The sequence below is a fragment of the Miniopterus schreibersii genome (assembly GCF_964146895.1).
Source record: "Miniopterus schreibersii genome assembly, chromosome: 2".
Taxonomy (NCBI): Eukaryota; Metazoa; Chordata; class Mammalia; order Chiroptera; family Miniopteridae; genus Miniopterus; species Miniopterus schreibersii.
Window position 1 is genome coordinate 119652147 of NC_138102.1, and position 27109 is coordinate 119679255.

The 27109-nt window shown below is 36.5% G+C and overlaps 1 protein-coding gene across 1 annotated transcript in view; it reads right to left on the reverse strand.

The window, feature by feature from the left end:
- Positions 1 to 27109, reverse strand: part of ACSS3 (acyl-CoA synthetase short chain family member 3) — a 144315-nt gene that overhangs the window by 57537 nt on the left and 59669 nt on the right. The window contains exons 5-7 of the mRNA XM_081127258.1: positions 24562 to 24702; positions 15152 to 15232; positions 14976 to 15071 (exon numbers count right to left, since the gene is read on the reverse strand). Of these exons, the coding sequence (XP_080983384.1) occupies positions 14976 to 15071; positions 15152 to 15232; positions 24562 to 24702 (318 nt within the window). The remainder of the gene's footprint in view (positions 1 to 14975; positions 15072 to 15151; positions 15233 to 24561; positions 24703 to 27109) is intronic.

Below are 27109 nucleotides of genomic sequence, written 5' to 3' on the forward strand. Positions count from 1 at the left end.
TAAGTATTAGAAATATTAGTTTAAAATGTTACCATGTTTTTTACAAATAATATAAAATTATAACCACTGTTGCATTTCTGACATTGCACCAAACAAATTTTCATCAATATTATGTTTATTGAGCATAAAAATCTGATAGCATACTATTACTATTAGGACACTGAAAGATAGATCCATAAAAGTTTACAATGTTTTTTGAAAGCTAGTTGATCTCAAGAAGGTTCAGTTGCTTTGCATTTTATCGTCCATTCCCCAGAAGATCATTCAAGGCTATGAATATAATGTTTCCCTACTTTAGAATTACTTTACTATTTATATACTTCATCATTTTATTTTCTTAAGGACTTCCATTTGATCTCAAATCTTAATTAAAACATGTTATGATATATTAAAGAAATTGTTCCCCAAAACAGCTGTGGATTAATGCAAACATTAGGTTCTGAATAAGCCTAACGCAAACTTAGGTAACACTATGCACACAGAGCAAGTTCTTTCATCAGAGACCAACATTCACATAAAAACAAGTCATACTAAATTAGGTAGTGCTAATATATTTATTCAGTTAATAAATATTTATTGAGCATCTACTATGGGCTAAATTATGGGAATAATTTTGTGAACAAGACAGGTAAGGTTCTGCTCTAGAGGAACTTATGTTCTAGTAATTATGGTTGTTTGTGTAAGATAAAACTATTAAAAATTACATAGCAGATGGTGCAAGCTATTTGTGTCTAATAAAGGGAAGAAATACAGTAATAAACACAGGACCCATACGTTCTTAACAACTATCACCACTGGTAGCTTTAGAAAACTGAAGCAAAGCGTATAAGCCTTTTTCATTATGTTCTCTAACTGAAAGTGACTCACTGACTTACTGATTATATTGAATACTCTTCTCTCCTGCCCTCTTGCACATGCACAGGCTCCTGTACACACACAGGCGCACACACACTCGTAGGCAATACCACCCTTTTACAATTCTTTTATAAAGTAACCAGTAGCACACTAATTATGCTGAGCTGCCTGGAAAAAAAAAGGACACTAATTTCAGAACTTGTATATTCACTAAGGGGCAAGAGCCCAAATACTATTCAATTTTAAAATGAGAAAATTCTAAGATTGTTGGGGTTTTTAACAAACACCATATATAACAAAAGTAGTAATGAGACTAAAAGGTAAAAGTAATTTAAAAACTCTTCAAAACTAAAATCCATGTCCTTACCATTGTTTTTATTTTCTTCCCCTAAAGTCTACCCTGTTGGTTGCTGCCTAGAAAACAAAGGCAGAAAGCAATTCCGACAGTGGAAAGCAGAGATTATAAGCTTTCAGCTATTATAAATCGTGACTTTTTTACATCAGAGGTTTATAAAATACCAATCACTAATATTTATAATGTGGCTAGTGATGTTATAAAGCACAGAAAACAAGACAGTTACCAAATATCTTAAAATTAACTTGCAATTTTCTACTACTTACAATTTTCTACTACTTATAATTCAATGTGTTAATATTAACAGACCACAGATGATAAATCCTGAGTCAAAAAAATACACACAGGTAAATGTCTTGACTTCTCACATAATTCCCAGTGAGATTAAGTTTTTGACACAGGACAGTAGTAGAATACAGCAACTAAGCAAAACAAAGATATCAAACACTAGAGCTAAACCTTTGAACAAAAAGTCACTTTATTAATCCTATAATTTTTGTTTATCTAAGGCTTGGAGTCAAAATTACTTGTGGTTTCTCACATTTTGACATAAAAACTTTTAAGTCAACTGCAGTTTTTGCCTCTTTTTGTGGCGGAATTAAAAACACACCTGGTCTTTTTTTTTTAGAATACTACTGAGAATGCTACCAGAGACATGTTTCTATAGCAGTCCTGAGGTGGAGACAGCAACGTCCTTCTGGACCAGTCCTAAATTTCATTTCAGCAGACAGGTGCAGCAGTGTCGGTTTATTTTGGAAGAGGGATGAAACTGGTAATGGCACTTGCTGAATTCCTACTGCATGCCTCATGCCTCTATCAATGGATGAGAGTCTGGGTAGACAACATCTAAACTTGAGGATGCAGTTAGTGAAAAAAGCAAAATGTAAATAGTGTGCGGACCATTTGTACAATGCCCTTTGTATGTAAAAAGGAGAAAAGACACTGCTTATGCATGAATGAACTATTGTCCACATAAGCTTGACTGCTTCCCAGTGAGAGAAATTGAGCAGCTGGGAACAGGGGAGTGAGATTTGCACTCTTTACTCTTTTGGGAGTTTTGAAATATGAACCAAATGAGTCTATAACCTCTTTTAAAAAATCGGCTTTTTCTTCCCTAAAGTTCCTCTCTCAATAATTCACATTAGCATGCTCAATTTTAAAAGATTACTGTTGTTTTATTTTTTTTTCTTTTATTTTTTCCATCACCATTTATCCCCTCTATTCCCACTTCTACTTCCACCCACCCTCTCACCCCCCTGCTAAAGCTAGAAGGGATAATTACCCTAAGTCTTAGGACTCCCAGCCCTGGACTTTGTGTTACTAAGGCAGGGTCCCTTTTAAAGAGTAAAATCCTACTTATAAATACAACATGATGACTAAGAATTGCTATCAGACTGGCTTCCTTGGTTATTTTCTAGAAATTTCCCTTCATTCCATTGGCCTCACCTGTGAGGATGTGGTGCCGACTTGACTACCTTCATCTTACCCACACCACCATCTAATCCACGCAGTAGGAATTCAGCAAATGCCATTGCCAGTTTCATCCCTCTTCCAAAATAAACCGACACTGCTGCACCTGTCTGCTGAAATGAAATTTAGGACTGGTCCAGAAGGACGTTGCTGTCTCCACCTTAGGACTGCTATAGAAACATGTCTTTGGTAGCATTCTCAAGTAGTATTCTAAAAAAAAAAAAAAAAGACTAGGTGTGTTTTTAATTCTGCCACTAGAACTTCTTGGGATGCTTTTGAAACGTATCAGTGCCTACCTAGTCCCCACTCCCAGAGATGCTAATCTAACTGGCCTTGAGTTGGGGCTGTGAGCCCTAAGTGACTCTAATCTATAGCCAGGATTGAGAACTAACGTTCCTTAGACACTAGGCACTACCTGACACTACATTAGTTGCCTGCTTGCCCTGGTGGATGAACCTAGAATCTAACACTAGCTTTTGCTGGTTTTCTCTGTTATAAATAAATGAGCCAATCTAAATATTAATTAAAAAAATATTCTGATAACTGCAATTCGATTATACTGAGAAAATAATTTGAGAGAAGTGCCTCATTCTTTATACCTTGATCTATAAACCAGACTCTAGATTAAACATACATATCATGAATTGCAGGACCTAGCACCCTGAGTACAACTGCCATTTCTCCAGACATAATAACCTTTACATATTTGCCTGGCCCAGCAGCTCCGTCTGTGTTGCCCAGAAACCTTTAAAGCTGTCATTCCCATCAGGGGTTTTAGTTTGGTTGTATGACTGCTCAGGGGGATTTTATCTTAATATTTTAGATGAAGGGTTCCTGACCTGAACTTCAGTGGAGTTCATCAATATTCTGAAATTTTTAAAATATGTGTACATATTTATTTTCCTGGTGAGAGAAGTCAATAGCTTTTGTCAGATCAGGACAGGATTCCCTGACATAAACTTTTCTAGGTATATGAAAACACAGAAATCCCCTTTGTGTTTGGCTCTGAGAAACAGCTTGGATGATGCTAGAGTGCAGGTGGGTATGAAGACCATAACATCTGTTCATTTTCTTCTCCACAGGATGGATGTTGCCTTAGTATGACCCATTTAACCCACTCCCATCAAAGGGCTACAATTGGACTAAAACACCAAAAACCTAGTGGCCAATCTGAGGTCCCAACCAGCCTGTCTTCTCCCTCCTATTAGTTGATTATATAAAATTGCCACTTTCATTAAACAAAACCAGCCAAATAACAGCAATTTTACATGGTTTTAAATTAATTCTTTCTATAAGCTTTCTAGATTGACAATCTCTCTTTACTATCTCCAGCATTGTATTGTATAATTGAAACTTTCTCAGAAAGTAAAACTTAAGTATTCTCACCAAAAATAAGCAAATAAAATAATAAATGAGGTGACTGACATTTTGAAGAATGCTGTCATAATGCATATGTGTATAAAACCAGCACGATTTACACCTTAAATATCCTACAATTGTTTGTCAATTATACCTCAATAACGTAGAAAAAAATTTAAGAAAAAGAGATCTAGCCCTTTCGGTTTGGTTCTTCCCCTGCCTTCTCCCAGCTCTGAGAGTTGACCATATTGGGCCTCACGATGAGGCCACTCCCAGGAATAGGCCATTGCTTCCACTTAAGTCATAAGAATCTACCTATCCCACTAAAGAGATGCTTAACTCTGAAGTATTGATGCCAAGTAAAGAAGCGGAGCACTGAAACTAGTAATTCTGCAGACCCAGTATTGAGCTAATTAGGGACTCTGGCATATTTACCATTCTCAGCAGTCACAGGGAGCATTTATCACTAGGAGAGCTGGTAGCTCGTGGCTTCCAGCTTTCATCTCTGAATTCCTCCATGCTGATGTACAATTGCTCTGCTCTCCTATACTATAAGGACCGATTAAGGTTTTCTTTATTCATAGTGAATAGTGAGACACTGCTGTAAGCAGAGAAATTAAACGGCTTCTTGCTTTATTACACTTCCAGATTTCTGCCCAGAAAATAAAGTGTGGCTACTCCCTACGTATACTCCAATTCAACCTGAGGTTGTAAAAAAGCCTGGCTCCTCCATACCATCAAATGAATCCTTTACATAAAACAGTCTTCAAACCTGCTCACATTTCCCCATGTTAAAAACAAACACGCACAAACAATAAACCTTCCTATAAAATTGCTCTCATAAAGGTGGCCAAAGCTCTTCGGTTGCTGCCCGACCAGACTCTCTGTAGCACTCAGCACTGCTGATCCCTCATCTCCCGAAACACCTCTCCACTGGTCTTCAGGACACCTTCTTGCTTTTCTGATTCTCCTACTGACTCTCCATTTTCTCATTCTCAATTTCTCTTTCTCAGTCTTCACCTCTCTGAGTATCATCACCACCTTGGGGGACTGAAATTATTAATTCTTCTACATCACAAATTCTGAAAGTTTTCTGAGCTTCAAACCTGGTTCCCAGCATCATGTGAAGGTCTGAGTAGCACCTTTAAACTCAACATTACTAAAACCAAAAGTACCATTTCCCCCAGCACAACAGTTGTTGCTCTGGTGCAGTACTTCAGTTGATAACTGCCATTATATCAGCTGTCCTAGCTGAAGACATCAGAGCTGTGTTCAACTCTGTTTACCTCTGCCTTACAATATGCACCTGAAACCGTGCCATCCTGCCTTCCCCTCATGTTCAGAGCACTGGTTCTGGCCATGTAATTTGTACTTCTTAACAGCTTCCCAACTGTTTGTCTTTCAAGTAGAGCAAGAGAGCACTGACTTTGGAGGGAGAAAACCTTGATTCAAATCCCAGCTCTGTCACTCTTGGGCCACTGGTTATTTCATGTCTCTGATCCTCAGTTTCTGCTGTAAATAAAGGGCTTAAAATATTTGCCCCATGAGTTTGTAGAGAGAATTAATTAATTAAGGCCTTGTACATAAGTGCTTAGAAGAGTTCCTATTACCCAACCTTCAATCAATAATAGCTATTTTATGATTTATACGGTTTCACTCACAAAGTTTTCTTTGTCTCTTCTAGTCCTAAACTTCCCTTAAGGGACCGGTGGACATATTTTGAACCAGAGTGGCATCCCGACTCCTCCATTTACAAGCTATGTGACCTGAAGCAACTTATTTAATTTCTTTGATCCCCATTTAGTTCCAGCATCAGAAAACTGTATCCAAACAGGTGCGAGAATTAAATATAGAGTATTTATCACAGGCCACAGCTCATTGTAATTTGTGGAAATTTTTTCATATATTCTATACAGAGTAAAAAATGTCTTAGTCTTGATTTGTTTGCTTTCTGTCCTCTACATTGATCTTAATTCTTTAAATATATTGTCTGCATTTTCAGCGCAAGGAGTGAATCTGATTTTTATCTTGTTTCCCTATCAGCCCCTAGCAAGATGTTGAGCTACCATAGGCACCAATAAATATTATTGATGGCGCTATGACAATAGCTGAACTTGCTGGCTCCAACATAAAACACAGGCACACATAGGGAAAAATAAACTAAAAAATAAATATCTTTGAACAACTTGGTCATGTGAGAGAGAAATCTAAAAGATGCTGGCATCAGCTGTACAATCTTTTCCAATTGAGAAAATCACATTATATGGCCTGAGTCATCTTTTTTTTCCCTTCCATACATACAGTAAAACACAGTTGCTGATATACTAGATTTAAAGAAAATCATTTTCCATTGCATGGAGGGGAAAGCAAAGGACTGGGATATGTGCCTACTGAATGCACCCGTTAGCAACGCTGTGGCTACTAGTCTTAAAAAGAAGTAACATATTCCTCTGCCTGAAAGAAGCAAACCTCTGTGTCCTTGAGAAAGGGAGAATCAAATTGGCAAAACAGGGAATGTAAGTGAAAGGACAAAAATTCTTGTAAAAAGAAGATGACTACAATCCAGACAGGTAAAATTACATTGTTAAAATGAAGCCTGGGAGGGACTAAGAATTCAGAGGATCCGTGTGTGGCAATTACACTGTAGGATGGCTTCATGGGGATTATAGATCCAGTGCAGCCCCTGCAGAAGCATCGACAGAAGTAGATGACTTATGCACTAACCATACGCTGGGGATAATTTAACAAGAGCGTTCAGTACAAAAACAATCTGGAAGTGGTTCTTACCCTCAGTATTCTGAAACATGACATTTTCATACTTGGAAATGGCTTACAGTTATGTCCGTGAATGTAAAGCGATAATAATTACTCATATTTTGCAAATATGTGTGAAATACGTGTGTATAAATAATGCTGTCACATTTTACTATACATAATATACATATATACCATGTTTCTTTGAAGATTTCAAACTCATTTCACATACATTATCTTATTTGATTCCTATACAAATAAAGGAGAATGTAGAACTAACTTTCACACTAATTTATGAAGAGAGAGAAGACAGGATTATATCTAAACTATTCCTTCCTCCTATGAATTCAGGAAAAGAGCATTCAATAAGAGATTATCAGACTGAATATTCTAAAGTTTCTAAAAATATATATCCAGTGTAAAAACTAGTAATGATAAAGCCCATCAAAAAATAAAAGTGAAAGGTTATAAATGTTTGGATAACCATGAAATGTTATTCACACATGAAAGACTTCAAGGCCACTCTTTTTTCGCTCACCAGTTCCACTCTCAAAGAGCAGATTCTTGAGGGGAGAGACCACTGGGTTATTTCCCACCTCTGCGGTTCATTCTTCAGAGTCGGGAACAGCAGGATCAACACATCCCTGTGTGCGGATTCTTTTGCCTGGTGCTTAGAAGAGAATTAATGGGCTCCAAAGGGAGCTGCTCCAGTGCTGTGATGCCTGCTTCGAGTTGTGAGGACAGAGAGACTTTGAAAGAAGAAATGTCGAGTGTCTGAAAATTCAAACACTGTGGTGACTGGATCACATGGGAATGAATGGTTGGTGTTTATATTGTAGAATTTTATTCTTGGAAAGAATAAATTCATATTTTTTAATAACAACAGTGGCTTATAATAGCATTTATTGTATTATTATATCCTTGCAGCTACTGTAAGGGTGTTTCACGGATTCACCCATTTAATGCCATATAAGAAAAGTACAATTAATACTGATATTAATAAATGAGAACACTGGGGCTGAGAAGCAGTTAAGTAACTTGTCTGAGGCCAAACAATATGTAGACATTTCAGGAATCATAGTATGGAAGTCTTAACTGCTATGCTTCCTCTCAAACACTAAAATTTTTCACTAATTAGGAATAAAACCTTTCTTCGCTAAATGCATTTAAAGAGTCAGCTCCACTCATTATGAAAAGAAATTGGAATAAACTCCAGAGTTAAAAAAATTAAGACATGTTATCAAATAGTATTTATTCTAGAAAAAGAAAAGCAATGGACTTAGAGCAGATTCACAGAACTACTGAACTGGGAGAACATGTGTCAGCCCTCTAGTTTTAATGATAAAGAAGTGGATTCTAGAAGAGGTTGAGTTAGTTTGCCTCAAGTTATATTGGTAGATAAAAGCAGAGCAAGACTAATAACACAGATATCCACATTTCCAGTCCAGTGACTACGCTCCCATACCACAATTCAGAACCTTAAATCCTCTACTTCTTCGAACTAATTTATTGCCCGAGAAGGCAGATGTAGTACATATCTTCAAAGTTAATTGTTGAATTATTAACAGGCAGCCATCTGCCCTGGTTAATCTAGTGAGCATACTCTGAAGAGATTATTGAAATGGTTTGCTGCTTAAAGTTAACAATTTGTGAAATGCAAACAAATGTAAAATGAGAACAAGCTTTCATTCTTTGAGGACTTTCAAAGAGGCTGTTATACATAAAAATGACATTGGCTATATCAAGATCAAGTATACTGACCATTTATTATGTATTGCCAAGCTAGGTTTAAGGTGACCAATAGCTAATATTTCATTCTAGGTAATAACTAAGCCAAAAAACAGTAACCTGATTTTTTTTCTTAAAGTAAAATCTATTTTTGTGTTTTTATTTGTTGTTTTTTAATTTACCTTTATTGTTGAAAGTACTACATATGTCCCCTTCCTCCCCCCCTCCCCCATTGACTCCCTCCACCCCACACTCCCACCCCCAGGCCTTCACTGCACTATTTTCTGTGTCCATGGGTTATGCAAATATGCAAAAAAGTTCTTTGGTTAATCTCTTCCTGTCCTCCCTCCCCCCTTCCCTCTAAGATTCATCAGTGTCTATTCCATGCTTCCATGTCTCTGGATCTATTTCATTTGTGAGTTTATTTTGTTCATTAGATTCTACATATAAGTGAGGTCATGTGGTACTTGTCTTTCTTTGCCTGGCTTACTTTGCTTAGCATAATACTCTCCAGGTCCCTACATGCTGTCTCAAAGGTTAAGAGACCTTTTTATAGCTGTATAGTATTCCACTGTGTATATGTCCCACATCTTTTCTATCCACTCATCTACTGATGGGCACTTGGGCTGTTTCCAGATCTTAGCTACTGTAAATAGTGCTGCCATGAACAAAGGGGTGCATACATTCTTTCTGATTGGCATTTCAGAATTTTTAGTATATATTCCTAGAAGTGGCATCACTGGGTCAAAAGGCAGCTCCATTTTTAAATTTTTGAGGAACCTCCATGCTGTTTTCCATAGTGGCTGCATTCCCACCAATAGAAGGAGATAAAAGTGAGCAAAGGATAGAGAACCTGTTTGTGTATTATTTTTATATAAGAGCAGTTTTATATCATTTTCACAAGCTTTACTGAAGTATAATGAACAAATAAAAATTGGATGTATTTAAGGCATACTACTTGATGTTTTGATGTGTACACTGTGAAATAATCACCACAATCAAGCTAATTAATATATTCACCACCTCATATAGTTACCATTTTTCCTTTCTTTCTTTTTTATGGCGATAACACTTACAATCCACCCTCTTAGCAAATTTCAAGTATATAATTCACTATTGCTAACGACATCATATCACTGTACATTAGATCTCCAGAATTTATTCACATTGAATAACTGAAACTCTGTACCTTTTACGTCTTTCCACTCAACAGCAGAAAAATACGTATTCTTCTCAAGAGCATATGAAACATTTTCCAGGACAGGTTACATGTTAGGCCACAAAACAAGTCTTAAATTTAAGAAAACAGAAATCATTCCAGGTATCTTTTCCAACCACAATGGAATTAAACTAGAAATCAGTAATAGTAAGAAAACAGAAAAATCCATAAATGTATTAAAACTAAACAAAACACTCTTTAATAACTATTGGGTTAATGAGGAAACCACAGGAGGATTTTTAAAGTATGTCAAGACAGATAAAAATGAAAACACAACCTACAAAATTAGGAGATGCAACAGAAGCAATACTAAAACCGAAGTTTATAGCAATAAACTCTGACATTAAGAAAAAAGATCTTAAATAAACAAACTAATTTATACCTCAAAGGAACTAGAAAAAAAGAAACAACTAAGAGCAAAGTTAGCAGAGGACAGAAAATAGTAAACATTAGATTAGAAATAAATCAAACAGAGAATAGAAAAAAATAAAACCAAGAATTTTTTTTAAGAAGATAAAATCGAAAAGCCCTTACCTAGACTAACTAGGGGGGAAAAAACTCAAAATCAGAAACGAAAGTGGGTGCAATATAATGGATGCCTCGTATATAAGAAGGATCATAACGGACTATAATGGGGAGAAGTTTGTCCGGTAAGTTGATTTTTTCCTTACCAACACCACTGCCATTGTGGGAGCCTGGGCTCCAGTATTATGCAATTGAAATATGTGTACAAGATACACATTTGTACATTGGTACCCAAGCAAAAATAAAGAGATATGCAAAATAGAAGAGAGAGACCGGAAAGCGTATCTGTGTGTGACCACCGTTCACCAACACACACAAGTGCCCACACATACATCACAGGTTCTTAAATTTGTTTATAAAGTACTGTTTCATTCCTCCTCTTGGACAAGACCACTATACCAAATATGTTCCTGCCCACATGCTGTTGGGGATAGGTCTGTTTGAATCTGCTCCATTAATAAATTTCTGAAAAGGTACTGTTGGTTTTCTTCCTCTCAAAAATAAGAACTGAATTCTTCTTAATTGGTCTGCATATTTTAACTGGTCAGTCCAATTTGCCTTCAGGAATTGCATACGATGAGTATGTCCAGTTCAATGAACAAAAGTAAATCTTTGCTTATTAAAAAAATATATAACCTATTACTTAAGTTGTTTATGAAGTTCGCTGGTGAATTGAAAATTAAAATTACTTTTTCCTCCCTCAGGGAAAAAGCCTTTATGTAAAAATCAAGTAGTTGTGTTTTTTTTCTGATACCTTCATTCAGGTATTTATTTAACAAATATTTATTGAGAGTCAGGTATGTGTCAAGACTAAGGCTAGGAGCTGAGAATTAATGGTAAGCAAAAACTAAGATGATTCCTTCCCTGGAAAAGTTTAGAGCAAGAAGGAGCAAAATAAAACAAATCAGGGATCCTATAAACTTATGTGAAACTTCAACTATGATACAAGTAAGAAGGAAAAAGAGAAGGTGCTTAAGAGATATTATGAGTATATTTGACCTAGTCAGAGAAGTCAAGGAGGGCTTCCTTGTGGAAGTGACAGTGAGCTGAGATCTAAAAGATCAGAGGAATACATTGAAGGCAACAAATGGGCAAATTCTTGTAGCAAGAATGAGCCTTAAGAATAGCTTCAAGAAACTCGAAGACTGTTGTGTCTTCTAGAAGGGAAGTGAGTGATTATGAGGGAGAAAGTGGTCAATTTTCAAATGTTCAGAAGCCAAGTGTGTGTGATTAGGACTGAAAATGTCTATGGCTTTTGGAAAAGCAGAGATCACTGGGGATATCAGCAAAAGCTGTTATGGAATGATTGTGACAGAGGCCGACTGAAGAGGGCTGCAGAGCTCCAGGTCAGAAAACAGAGCTACCGGGGGAAGAGAAGTCTTCAAAGAGAGAATGTTGTAACTGCAGGGGGAAAAAAAATCAAGGATTTGTGTGCGTGTGTGTGTGTGTGTGTTTTAATTGTTGTTGTCTGTTTTAATGAGAGAAATAGGAATATGTTTAAAAATCTGGTGATTGTCAGGAAGCTAAAGACAAAGCAGACAACTAAGATTTCCGATATGTTTTCACCCTGCAGACATACAGGTATATGTCCTTTTAAGGCAGAAAAGAAATCTAATTTAAATAATCCACCATAAGTTTTCATGCTGAAATAGAGATTGTTTTCAGCAGGTAACTCTTATGTATCTAGAAGTTAAGCTGAATACCTAACTTAGTTATAACCATCGTCCAAGTTTTTTTTAAGTTATAGATTTGCATTAAATTCCAGAATATAAATTTTTATTGTTGCTGAGAAAGCAGTTTCATTCATTCATTATTCATAGCATACAGTGATCCATTTGCACTCAATAAGAGAAATGTTTTATGAACTTATTGTTGAACCCCATATGATTCTGTGGAATGCAAATCTCTCAGCACTTCAGAACATCAACTTTTGTTAAATGAATCAAAATTCATCATTAAGGAAAAATATAATCGTAGACAGTAATCAACTACCTACCTCAATATGGCCCCCACTGACACCACAGGGAAGGGATAAGTGGCCTTGTTATCGATGGTCAAAGTACTGACTCTCTACTGGGCTTATAGGCGCTATGCACTGTGCTAAGACATTGCTTTTTGAGGCTTTCACACTCTAGGAGATATAAACAGATAATTTCAGCACAGTGTGGTCAGCTCAGTGACGGGCATATGCTCAATGGACAATGGAACCACGGGATGGGGCACTGAGTGCAGCCAAAGACCTTGAGAGGAACCTTCTGAAAGATGCTAACATATAAACAGAGTCTTCAAGGTTAGCAGGAATGAACCAGATAAGAAAAAAATCAGAGTGAAATTCATGCCAGTGAAAATAAACAACATGAACAATAGCAAAAAGGGCTTGGAGCACAAGAGAGGAGAGAATTACCTGCAAGGAACTGTCAGGGTTGATGCCAAGGAGAGGAAAATAAAATCAGATCAAAGAGGCCCTTTGACTTATGAGGTCACTTATGAAGTCACTGTTGGCTTCTGCTACAGCAGTTTCTATGAAGTGATGTGGACAGAAATTGGACTACGCGTAATGAAGAGTAACTGGAAGAATATGTTTAGACAGTGTGGGAACAGTGTTTTTGCAAGGAGCTTAGTGGAGAGGAAAATAAAGATGGGCTAGCTAGAAGTGGGGAAAGGTGTAAAAGGCTTGGTTTTGTGATTACAGAGAACTGAGTATGTTTACAAGTTGTAGGAAAGAATCAAAAGTGCAGAAAAAAGGTTTAAAAATGTAGCTTACTTCAATTCACTCTTCCGCAAAACAAGTATTTATAGAGCATCTACACTGTTCTTGAGCACATCACTCTAGATAAAGTGATGTGCTCAACCAAGCCCATCTTAAGGTGTTAAAATCATGTTTTAAATAAACTTAGGGAAAAAAATAAAAGGCAAACGGTAAATGCACCAAAATTGTATGTACTTCAGTTCTAAAGGCAGCTTAATACTTGTGAATATAACGACACCTTTGGCTGTCACATTTATGTTAGCAATATGACAATTCATCACAGGCGTTCAGCGTTGAAGTTCATTTTCTTTTACTTCAAGGGGAGTGATTATTTTAATAAAAATACTTTCTCTTTGCAAGGACTTCAGTATGGAACAGATTAGTCAATATTATTTTATGTTTTAATTATTACAAACATTACAATGTATGTTAAATCTGCAAAGTACAAAAGCATAGTACAAAAGATATAGAGTACTATGAGATGGCTTAGTGTGTCAAAGTCTGACTTAATACCTCCAACCATTCAGAGACAGAAAACCAACCAGGCTAAAATGAAGGAACACAAATGGTAACTGGGCAAAGATAAAGAATGGTCTCTAATTTTTCAGTCACTGAGTTGCAGGAATTTAAGTTTGTAAAGAACCTTGACAACATCTAATACTATTATCTACACCCCGCATATAAAATTCCCTTCTTCACATTCCTTGCCTGATATTGAGAGACTTTAAGTGAAAGAGAGCCTTTAATTTGAGAGGTTGCCTATTCTACTACTGGACAGTTAAACCTACCTCTGATTATTCTCAAAATATTGGTCTCTGTAACTCTGCATTACTCCACGATTTCCTTTATATATAACAATCTTTAAATATCAAAAGAAACTGAACATATATGCACACTAAATATATTACCTTTCAAACTAACCATTAGCAATGACTTCATTCCTTCCTCATATGACATTATTTTCACCCTAGTCCCCTTCTTCCAGATGCTTTCTAATAAGTTAATTACTGTTCTTCTCTTCACCATTAAACTAAACTCAAGTTTCCAAATGTGAAAGAACAAAATAAGATTATAACACTGTATGTGGTATTTTTTAAAGCAATCCTACCAACCGCTTATGTCTGAAATGTGGACAATTATAATATACATGGACTTAACCACATAAACTGCAACCAACTCAAGTTTCTCATCCTTCATTTCTGCCATTATTTTTAATATAAAAATATGACTAAAGATTTCAGTATTTTCCTATCTAGTGCTTTTTGTACCAAAAGTCAAATTTCGTTTTCAACACTGATTATTAATAAATTACCATTTTGCTGTCCCTCTAAAGTTTTGGCCTCCTACAACTCTGATAAGCATGTGTTTTAAGTATTCATTCAAGGCATTGATAAAATTAAACTGAATGAGCATATGAGCAAAATTGTCAGGTATACACACAGAAACCTTATTCTTGGGTGGCCTTAATACAACAGAATCTAAAGCAGTAATTTACTTGCTATAAATCTGGTCAGCCTGCAATTCTCTTCCTATTCATACAGTCGTCATTAGAAACCACCAAAAATATCTAGCTGAAATCAAGACACCATACATTTGAAAATCCATTAATCCTATAAAAACAAAAAGGTGAATCTATGTTATTTGTTCTATGATAACGATTTTCTTTACTAAGATTCTAAAATCAGCATCAGCGTAATATTTTCTAGAAATCTGTTAGGGATAGACATCAAGCTTTTAGTGTATGTGTTTCAAAATATAATTTGTATGGCACTGTTCAACATATTTAATTAGCTGGCTGTTATTTTTTATATATTCCTTTCTCTTTTGAAATCATATTTTTAACTGGAAGAAGATATAAAAATGTTCCCTGCCCCCTTCTAATTTTTCTATTCTTACTTAGAACTACTTCCCAAAATGTTTCAGTAAAATAGATATTATTTATGTTGTATTAATTTTATTACCTCATATAAAACCGTTGTATTCCCATGAAGAAGAGGTCCATAACAGATATAGGAATGTCCAACAACCCAGCCTAAGTCAGAAGCTGCCCACCACACCTAAAAAATAAGAAAACAATAAAATGCATATATCTCAATCAGAGAAATGGCATGTAAAGTGAATTTAAAGCCATGGTTACCTCTCCAGGTTTAAGTCCATATATAGACGACATTGTCCAGTTTAGCATCACAGCGTATCCCCCAGTGGGCCTGACCACACCCTAAAAGAGAGAAAAAGTAAAGCTAAAATCAATAAACAATGTGTTAAAAGATTATCTGCCTTCCTACCTCTCAACCTGAAAAAGTTTCTGTTTAAAGTATTTTATTATTTTTAATTTTTATTTTTTTAAGTTTCTTTATCTTTATTGTTGAAAATATTACAGATGTTCCCTTTTTAACCCCATTGATCCCCTCCACCCCTCATCAATTCTACCCTCAGACTTTCCCCATAACAATGTCTGTGTCCATGGGTTATGCTTATAAACATATATGTTCCTTGGTTAATCTCTCCTCACCCACTCCCCCACCCCCACCTTCCCTCTGAATTCCCTCAGTCTGTTCCATGCTTCTATGTCTCTGGATCCATTTTGTTCATCAGTTTATTTTGTTCATTAGATTCCACATATGAGTGAGATCACGTGGTGCTTGTCTTTCTCTGACTGGCTTATTTCACTTAGCATAATACCTTCTAGTTCCCTCTACACTGTCGCAAAGAATAAAAGATCCTTCTTTATAGCTGCATAATATTCCATGGTGTAAATGTGCCACAGCTTTTTTACCCACTCATCTACTGATGGGCACTTGGACTGTTTCCAGATCTTAGCCACTGTAAATTGCACTGCTAGGAACATAGGGGTGCATAAGTTCTTTGTGATTGGTGTTTCGGGTTCCTTAGGATATATTCTTACAAGTGGGATCACTGGGTCAAATGGCAGGTCAATTTTTAATCTTTTGAGGAACCTCCATACTGCTTTCCATAGTGGCTGCCCCAGTCTGCATTCCCACCAGCAGTGCACTAGGGTGCCCTTTTCTCCACACCCTCGCCAGCACTTGTAGTTCGTTGACTTGTTGATGGAGCAGTTCTGACAGGTGTGAAGTGATACCTCATTGTGGTTTTAATTTGCATCTCTCTTATATTTTATAAGCCACAAATTACTTTGGCTTTTATATAATTGTATCTGAATCATTATTTTCTTTGGCTCCTCCAATAATAAACACAGGGTAAATTGCCCACATCAGTCTACTTGTAGAATCCATTCTCACAGACCTTTCTTGAACCTCCATAGAAAACATGATTTCACAGAATCACATGCAATAAAATTTGTCCCAGTGATAACATAACAACATTACGTTTTCAGACATATTTTCAAACAAAAATGGAAACTCAAAATTAGGTGCATAAAAAGATCAACTTTCATAAAAGATCAAAGGTAGCTACTGTGTGTCTAAAATACAGACTAACATAAGGATGTCTATTCCCTGATATTATTAATTGTTAGCATGCCTGGAAGAAGCACAGCCATATTCTAACTGGAGCTTCATTACAATGCTGCATGGGGGATCATGCTAGCACAGTATCTGAGATGAGCAGTTCTTCAATGATGAATTCTGGAACTGAGGAATTAATCCTGAGGAGTTGGATCTGGACAGATTTGCCTTATATTACATTTTGGGAAAAAGCAGGGATTGTTACATCATTCTACTACAGCTTTTGTGAGTCAATTTCTAGCAGCTATCCACAACATTGAACATATTCAACTTTCATACAGAGACGTACTTGAAAAGTGGGCAAAAGCATCATGATAAATAAGAACAGATGGCAAATTTAATAATTTTGTTTATTGCTTGACTATAAACATTAATCATCATTGGCTCAAAAAGACTTAATGTGACTTAGAGCAGGAAGGTGAATGCTTGCTAAGAAATACTCGCTATTTCACTCAGCATTCTGAAGCATTATTTAGTAGAGCAATTATAATTACCCTGTGCAGAAAATAATTACTTTACCCAAAAGGGAAAATGCGGTCCTAGTGAATAAATATGCTACTAGTTGTACCTCTTTGGCATAGCTCTGCAACTGTAACACACACACATTGATCAGTGGAATAAAAATTGACTTTCTGTTAGTTACTAAAATGTATGCTCTCCTCCGGTACCACTAATAAAACATAGGTATCAAGCTGTGGAACACATTTCATCTACCAGGAGCAACACCTGGTCTCTTAGCAAATATCACTTTGTATGACATAGCATGCAGCTGTTTCTCTTGATCACCTTGGGAGGATTAGAAATCCTGAGCATCTTCCCATGTAAACTGAGCAGCCCTTTTCCCAGTATGTTCTGTATTATCTTTCATGTACTTTGTTAATTCCTTTGTCCAATTAAGAAGGTTGTTTACTATGGTTTAATACCTTGATGAATTAGCTATTAATCAACTTTCAAACAATCTTTTCTAAAAATCTGTATTCATTTTGTACAGAAAAAAGGTGAACTCTTTTTCATAGAAAATATGCTATCCATATATTATGGTAAACAGTGATAATGTCAATAATGACTTCACTCAAGATGTTCTAGAATTTTGTCTCCGCCTTCCTAGAGCTCATTTTTATCAACAATTCTAAATATTATTATAACTGTCAAATTTTAGATTATGTGGCACAGAGGGTAAGGTAAATCAACTGGAAGTGATAAAAATGATTTAAAGGCTTGGGAGAAAATAAATAAGTAGTAATTTATTTGGAAAATTTAGAAGATAATTTAAAGGACAGATTACCAAATTTTTATTTACCTCTCAAGTGATCACTTCTTTAAAGTATTTTTACCAATACTGCTCTGCCTGTAAAGTGGTAGATACTTAAATTCATTTGACCCCAAAAAAGTGAGGCTTAAAAATGAGATCATGCGTGGAAAAGCATTTAAAATTATAAAGGCTAAAATTTTAAATCTTATTAACAAAATTATTTCCTTAGTTGTAGCAATTTCTCATTTTTATTTTTCGGTTACCATCAAAGATTCTCATTAAAAACAATTAAAATGGAGCTAAAGGAGAGAGAAAAATCTGTACCTGTTTTTTTATTGGTCTTTGATATCCATTTATTTTTATTTTTTTAAAGGGTGAGTATAAAAATTTCCATCAAGCATCATCTTACCATTCATCAATTTAGACTCTAGATCGAAAATTTGGTATTGCCTCCAAAATATTCAGATAACAGTTTCCAATTTTCTGAGTATTTGAGATGGTGCAGAAAACAGAACTGCATCTTTTCATATTCTCCATGCAGATCTTTTACAAAGAGTTTGAAAGTTAAAACAAAATTAAAAGATTATGTTAAAAAATAGTTTCTTGTAATATTGATATTAATAGGTGACTTAAAATGAAGCATTTTGTTTTTTGTTTCTTGTTTATAATCCAATTTTCTGGCAATGATAATTAAAATGCATACAAGAAACCTTGTCCAGCCTCTGAAAATACATAAATCATTCCTAAAAAAAAAATCATTATATTTTAAGTATACCAAATTAATCAGAAACTAAAAATGGTATCTTAAAATAGATTTCAAACTTGAGTATGAGGTAAAAAATACTTATTTAATATCAATGCTTAACTCTAAAACACAAGCATGCTGCATTTTATCCTTTTGAATCTCTGTTATTACTTTTTTATGTACTTACACTCTATTTACCTTAAAAGTAAAGACAGTAGATGACCTAATATATTCTCAGAAAAGCCTTGAAACCTGCCAATGTACTGCTCTGTTTTTTGCGGAATGGGCCATTGTACGTAAAGTCTTCTGAAGAGCTTGAAAGACAGCCAGGTGGGAATAACACTCCATTCCACAAATAAAGGCATAAAAATGAATTCTACCTCGGAAACGGGAAAGGAGACAACGGGAAGGTGCTCTTTAAAAAGACAGGAAAGAACAAAACCATCAAAACCACTTTTAACATGTAAGGGTATTTTTAAAAATTCAATCCGTACAGATAAAGTGAAAGGCTGATCAGTAATTACCCAGGAATGGGACCAGAGAGTCATCACAGATGTCCGCCTTAATTAGCTGTCTTTGAAGACAAGGACAGCCACAAAACACCGCAGACGGGGCCATTAAAGTAAAACAGAAACCAGGTCGATATCAAGTGTCACCCACAGTTTTGGTTGTCACAACTTAAATACAGTTAGAACAATGTGAACAACACCGGTTGTAGCACAAGAGAAAGGAAGGCTGAGGTGTGTGATAAGAACAAGGGGTTGGAATTCTTCATCCTTAACATGTTTTTAAATTGATCTGTAGCCCGGCCGGGCGTGGCTCAGCGGCTGAGCGTCGACCTGGGATCCAGGCGATCGGGGTTCGATTCCCGGTCAGGGCACATGCCCGGGTTGCGGGCTTGATCAATGACTCTCTCATCATTGATGTTTCTATCTCTCTCTCTCCGTCTCCCTTCCTCTCTCTGAAATCAATAAAGATATATTTAAAATAAATAAATAAATTGATCTGTAAAAATATGAAAAGAAAATCTCGAAATATTCAGGGAAGAGAAGTTTGGAATATGTAAGATTCCAAAATGCTTCCTAAACTGAGCCCCTCTGTCGTTCAGCTCTGTGATAAAGGCTTATACAAGACAAATGTACAAGCTTACATACATGAGATATATATTTATTTGCATACATATATATGTAAATGTGTTTATCTCTCTATACGTGTGTTTATATGTTTTTACTTATGTATGTTTATATATTTCATATAAATATGCATTATATATGTTTCATATATATGAATTTCAGCCCGACAAGTTGAGAAAAATAATAAAGCAAGAAGAAAGAAGAAATAAATATTTGCCTGAAGGAAAAAAAAAATCCATCACTAAACGAAGGTCCAAGTCATCGAGTTGAGAAGTAAAAGGTATGGTGCTGACCACTTAAAAAATCCAACGCATCAACAGTATTCTTGTGTTAGAACGGCCTGACAGCTGCCGCTCCCCCTTCCTAGGGCGAGTCCCCGGCCGCACCCCTTTTCTGAGCCCTGGGACTGTGACCCTCTCCCGGCGCCGTCCAGGATGGATCCCCGGCCACCGCGCCGTCGGAGGCCCTGTGGGCCCGGCGCTGCGCCTCCACCGCGCTGTGCTGCGGGGACAGGCCTTTGTCTCTCCAGCGCCGTGCCTGGCACACAGCAGTGTTTTAATCCCCTCGTTGATGGGTTAAATGACTGAACAGTTATCTGAGTAGGCACATGGAGGAAAAATATCCTTTTTAAAAATACTCTTCTTTGTTCAGGAGAAACCTCTGGAACTTGCAGAACTCAGTGAGTCATATTAGCAGACAGGGAACAGTTCCACGTGGGATATGTCGCGAGGCACAAAGCCGCCTGCGGCAGGCGCTGCTGGCCCCCCAGAGGGTGACTGAGCGGCAGCAGGCCCTTGTGCGGGTCTGAGCAATGGGAGGGGAGGGGCAGAGGGGAGCAAGCCCAGCATTTTAACTGCAAGGATGGTAACACACAGAAAAGGCTTCACTGCTTTTTTATTTGATTTTCTATTCTTTTGTTTTTTCCTTGAGTAGGAAGAATCTAACATGCAGGACTAAAAGTGACATAAGCTGTGTCAACACACATCAGGACCGAAGGCCTCGTTTACGCCTTCCTGCCATGCCTTCCTTTCAATCCTCTCCTTTCGGTTTATTCTCTCCTGATCTCCTTTGGCACTGAGCTTCTGTTTGGGGTTGGGGTGGGTTTCCCTATCCCTCCACGATATCAAGCAGGAAGAAGATAAATAGGACCGTCACTAAATCTCCCACTCCCCAAAGGACACCCCTTCCAGATGAAGGATCCTTCTATTTGGAAGCTCTTTGAAGTACCTTGAACGCCGGCACCCAAACCAAACAGGACAGAGGCCAACAGCCAGGCAGAAACATGCACAGAGTCGCTCAGCTGTGGCTGCTGGAATATTTGCAGCAAGAACAGATTAACCTGTCACACAGCAGCCTGACAAATCCAGGGTTGGCAGATGCAGAGATGCAAATATGCCCTAAATATAACCGCAAATTCTAACCAAAGAACAGACTGTCTTACGTGTGTCTTACATGTGCCTATGAGAAATGAGCATTGTTAAGTAGAATATTTTGATGGGCTAACATTACTTTTCCCAGTGAAGATTAAGTTTGGGAAAACAAACTATATGATGACATAAAGTTTATATTTAAATGCTGCATAAATGAATGTGGGCTCACCTTTCCTGTAATTCTATTCCGGGAATCTCAATATTCAATTTTCAGATCCCATTAATCCTGATTATGCCTACCAAAAATGAAGTGAGAATTTTATGAAGAAAGAGAGTGCTGGGAGCTAACTGGAGAAGTAAGAGAACATTTAACAAATATTCTGAGGATTTTTTCCATAGCCCAGTTTTACGGTTGGTGACATAGTGGGTTCAAAGATATATGAAACATATTCTAAGACCTCAGAGAACATGCAATGTTAAGAAGATAGTAAATAAAAATTAATATGTATAAGGCAGAATAAAATAAGCGTCCTAAAGGTTTTTGGCAACGTATAATCTCAAGGCAATTGAAATTCTAAAGTCCATTAAAGAGATGAGAGAAGTCATTTCTGAGGGATCTTGAGAGACGATTATTTTCTCTTGTTATTCTGCATGCCCTACTTTGCAAAATCTACCTACTCCTGTGATTTAAACACCAGACCTCACACTGATGGCCCACAAGGGTCTACCTACAAACCCAAATGTACTTCTTGGACCCAGATCTTCACCTCCAACTGTTAACTAGGCATCTTCATGTTAATGTCCCAAATATGCACCACACTCTATATGTTCTCAGTTTTCCCAGACCTAAACCTTCCTCCTGTTTCTAATTCAGTAAATGTTCAAATATTCTCCCATGTTCTCAGGTTCAAAGTCTTGGACTCCTCCTCTGCCTTAGTCCTACCCTTGAACCAAATTTGATTCCCCCCTGTTGGTGTGCTGTCCTAAGTAAAGTCCTAAACTAATTAAACAAGCTGAACTACTCTTGCCTCTATTGTTTATGCATGCTTATATCTCCAATAAAATGTTGCAAGGGTTACCTTCCTTCCTGTTTTTTTCTCCTGCTTAAAAAGTATTAGTGTCCTCCATCCCTTACATACTGAATATTAGCTTAAACTTTGTACTTAAATTGTAAGTTTGGCTCTTGCCTCTATATCTAGCCCTTTCTTCTTCCCTTGCACCACATGCCCTGGCCATCCTGGAAGCTCCCTTACACACCCCTGCCTTTGCTGTTGCTAACCCACCCAGCCTGGAACGCTCTCCTCCCTGCGGTGTCACCCTCTGAAGTTTTATTCATCCTTCAAGTGTCACCTTATCAAGAGCTTTCCTTGCTAGAACTGTACTCCCACTCCTCCTATCATTCTGCCCCTTTACCCCGCTTTCTTTTTCTTCATAACATCACAAATTACAGAGCTCTTTATTTTAGTGCCTGTGTCCCAGCTATAGAATATAAACTTCTGAAAAGAGAGTCAGACACATATGTGTGTGCTCAATAATATCTAATGAATTAATTGAGTTTAATCCTTCAGATACCATGGAATCACATCTTTACCTCAAGAGAAACAGCTTTGCCCTCTTAGAGCAAGACCACAGTCTACCTTGCATTATTTGTGTGGGTGTGTGTGTGGGGGGGTGTTTTCCCACTAGACTGAAGGGACTATGGTTTACTTATATTTTTATCTCTTTTATCACAGAATGAACACTCAATGAATGTACATTGAATAGAGTTAAATTCAACGTGTCTAAAGATCACCAAACAATTAAAGCCTTCCCCACTCTATTAAAATACATTATCTTCAGTATGGTATAACAAAAGAAAGTGAGAATAATTAAAACTTCAAATGATCTTCCGTTGGAGCATCTATGAATCTAGAGGTGAGATTTTGGACCCAGAGAAAACCTGGAATAGTTAGGATATTTTCTTACTTGGAACTGCCACTTGTTAGATTTAATGCTCTCTATGTTATTTTATTTTCTTTCTACTACAGGGGCTGAGTTGATTTTAAGTTTCTGATAAGTTCTTCTTCTGATCCTCCCACAGAGATCCCCATCTAGGTCACAGTGAGTCTCAGAGTAATTTAAACTCTTGAAACGGTGCAAATGTTTTTATAAGATTCCTTCAGGCTTTTAAGGAGCTAAAATGACTTTCTGGTGGTTTTTATTTTTTGGTTAGGTTATACTATGTTTTCAGGGTCAGGGTTTCCTTTCATGTTGATACTTTTATATTAGATTAAAACTTGCTTTTATTTTACAGCCAAGTGTTCGATGGACTCTTATGTAGCTGGTACATGATGCAAAATTGCAAAAAGTGGATGGTAAGGATCATGTCCAGATCACTTGGGCTGCTTAAAAAGCCTTAAGAGTCTTCAATATAACAAATACTTATTTTCCTGATGACCAAGGTTGTTTTTATTTTATTTTTATTTTTTTCCATCACCATTTACCCCTCTATACCCTCCTCCCCATTCTTGCCCCCCACAATCACTGTTGTTTTTTAAAAATCATAAGGCTTTGATCCTACAATGCCAGAAATAGCTTTATGCATATGCACCTAATTATTTGTTCACCCAACAGAAATTTATGAGCACCAACTACACACGAAGCACAATGGTAGGCTAACATGTCTTAAAACACAGTCTCTCTCCTCACAAGATTATATTCCCCTACCAAATGTTTTCTTTTTCACAGCAAGTTTTATATGGAGCATCTTAATTTTTCTTTTAAGATTATTAACTGATTATGTTTTCAGAACTCTGATGCTACAGAGAGTTAATAAAGAGGCCATTGCCCTCTAGGATGTGAGTGATTGTGAAAGTCCCTTCCCCACTAAAATTCTGTGCCTCAGTGAATATTGCACACTCTAATAAAGATGAATAGGACGATATTACAAGCCTTTATGATAGTACATAAGGAAACAATACTGTTCAGAGATACCGGGCAAAGTGGAATTTGTTTGCTATCAGACACCTTTATAAATATTGATGCTTTTAACTTTGTTTTTGAAGACACCTTTCATGGTAAGCAGATTTTAAAACCCTGAGTGTCTTCAGTGCTGCAAATCAAAGAGTTCAATACTCAGGATAAATTGCTTGTTGTTCAAACTGTCTAGACCAATTCTAGAACTTGAGTTTATAACAAAGAATTAAGTTCCCCTAGATCAAAAATCAATCCCATACTGTCATGAAAGTTACATACACTTCAATTTAAAAAATATTTCACTGAAATATATATTTATTAAATTGTATTAAACTAATTTATATTTGGTCAAATATTTATTAATTTTTAATAGTTTACTTAAGCATATTGTTGATATATGTGAAGATTTTGGAAGAAATTGAGGCAAAGTCCTTGACCTTAAATACAATTCACATTTTTCTGTTTTTAAACATAACACTTCTTTAAGTATAAAGTACCTAAGTCTAAACCTCAAGGTACAGTCTGCGAGCACTGTCAGTCAGTAATCAAATACTTTCTGTGTGAAAGAAGTCTGCCACTGTATACTTATCCCCAAGAGAGTGAATACCTTCGGCAAACCTGTTGTTCCAGATGTGTAAAGAATATACAGCGGATGTTCTGAAAGAACAGGAACACAATCATGTGACTGCGCTTTGGCCATCTCTTCATCCCAATCAAGGTCACGACCTGGAGCCAAAGGAACTGTCTCCTAGAGAGCAAAAATTTGGGAATATTCACTGAACAAAGGAGATTAAATTTGGAAACAATGTTAGTCTCAGCACCTGACTTACAATACAGGCTATCTATATAGCACTATCAGATTTATAAATATCTCAGACAAATGTTCATAAAAAGTCCAATAGTTTGATGTTAGCATCAACTAAACTGACAAAAGAACATGTTTTATTCAAAACTGGGTCTATCCTTAAGAAACTCAATGTGATGCAGTCATGTTTTCATCAACAATCAGAGCTTAACTAAGAGGTTCATGTTTTCATAAATGTATGTATAGTATTAACTTTGTAAACTAATTTCTATTTTTTGTAACCAATTTCTTTACTTTGGAACTATCACCTTTACAGTCAAATACCAACTAACCCATTAAAATTTCTCTTTAGCCCGGCCAGTGTGCCTCAATGGCTGAGCATCGACCTATGAACCAAGAGGTCTAGGTTCGATTCCCGGTCAGGGCACATTCTCGGGTTGCGGGCTTGATCCCCAGTCGGGGGCGTGCAGGAGGCAGCCGATCAATGACTGTCTCTCAACATTGATGTTTCTATCTCTCTCTCCCTCTCCCTTCCTCTCTCTGAAATCAATAGACATATTTTTTAAAAATTTCTCTTTGTGTAAACAAGGGCCATTTAGGAGTAATACTGTGGCCATCTTTCCAAATGAGAGAATATTCAATCATTTTCAGGGGTGGGGGAGAAATCTACTTTTGCTTTTTCAAAAGGAAAATCAGTTTTGAAAATGAATGAGAGTATGTGACATATCTAAAATGCTATCTAAGTTTTCCTCCATCCAGGTCATTGATTAATATGGTAGAAATGTTTGGGGAGTTTTTTGTTCCTAGAACCAAGCTCTGTGTTGTAAACTTTATGATAACACAGTCATGACTTAGACAGGTATACCTTAAAAGAAGGTAGACAGACCTCTTTAAACTTATGCTATTGAAATAGGCCAGAGAGGGGAGGCTTATGGAAAAACTGCTCTAATGGACAGTTGCATCTATTTAAGTAGAGGTAAGGCCCAGTACATGTCTAGTTATTTTCTGAAATGATAACTAAGCTCAAGATGACACATGAGGAAGCTTATAGCTGGTGAACTTGTGAGTATAGGCACAAGGCAAGGCTATATATACATCCATACATGAAAGCTAGTGAGATCCACCACCTAGAGAGTATAGGTAAGCATTCATTCATCAAGCTAAAGCTAAGCCCAGAGGCTCTAAGAGATTTAAAAAAGCTAGGCTATTTCTATTTTTCAGGCTCCTTAATGTATTGATCAGGGTTGTAAAAAATGGTCATATTTTTAAATGCATACAATTTACATATTAACATTTCAATATAACATGACAAATACAATGCCTTATATGAATAAACACACGGATAGATAATAATCTGAATTGACTTTCATGAACTTGAAGTTTTAGGCATCTCCAGCCTCACTTTGATAAGCTCTAGATATGCCACTTAGATAAATAAAAATAGTTAACTGTGACCAAATTGTATATTTTCATTTGTTTTTATGCATCATACAAATATAACTAATTTCAAATTATCAAACCTCTGACATCATATTACAGACCTATAAAAAAATCATTGCACTGCACAGTTAAAATGTTAATTGAGTCGTCACAAAAATAACTATAGGTCAAGTGAAATGAGAACTTGAATGAATGTTTATTCTTCAGGCTAAGAAACACAAGCATGTGTATAAAGAAGATTTGATGGAAAAAAGAGAGGAAAAAATTCAACACTAGCTTTTACATATATACATTTACTTCTATAGACATGTCCTTCCTAGTTGTTATCATTCTTAAAAGGCAATAATTGGGACAGCACTAGAGCTGACTGACGTGATATTCTTTTGATTAACTTGCCTGAGGCTTAGGAGTGGCAGCCAGGTTTTTTACCTCTGCTGGCAAAAATGCAAATCCGTTTAATGAAAGACTCCACTAAGCTTCAATTTGTGTCTCTCTAAAGTCAAAGCAAAGCCAGTCCATTGGGCTTAATTACTGCCTGCAGAGCAGTTCTAATATGAGGGACAAGAAACATTCAAAGCCCTCCTCTAAAATAAAGATATGTCAAAATAGAAGGAAGGGTCTTAAAAAACAAAAAAAACAAAAACGAGAGGGAGAGGGAGACAGTTATGTAAGGGAGAGGGAGAGGGAGAATGTATCACTACCTATTAAGAGGAAAGAGATGTGCATTAGAAAAATATGAATAGGAAACATTCATATCCATAGCCAGCGTGTTATGAAGTAAAAGAAATATGTTAGTTAAAAGTACTTTAACTGGAGTTCAAATCTTGACTCCACCACTTACTAGATGTGACTTTGGGCTATGATTTCTCCATGACTCACTTTTCTTCATCTGCAAAATGGGGCCAGTAAT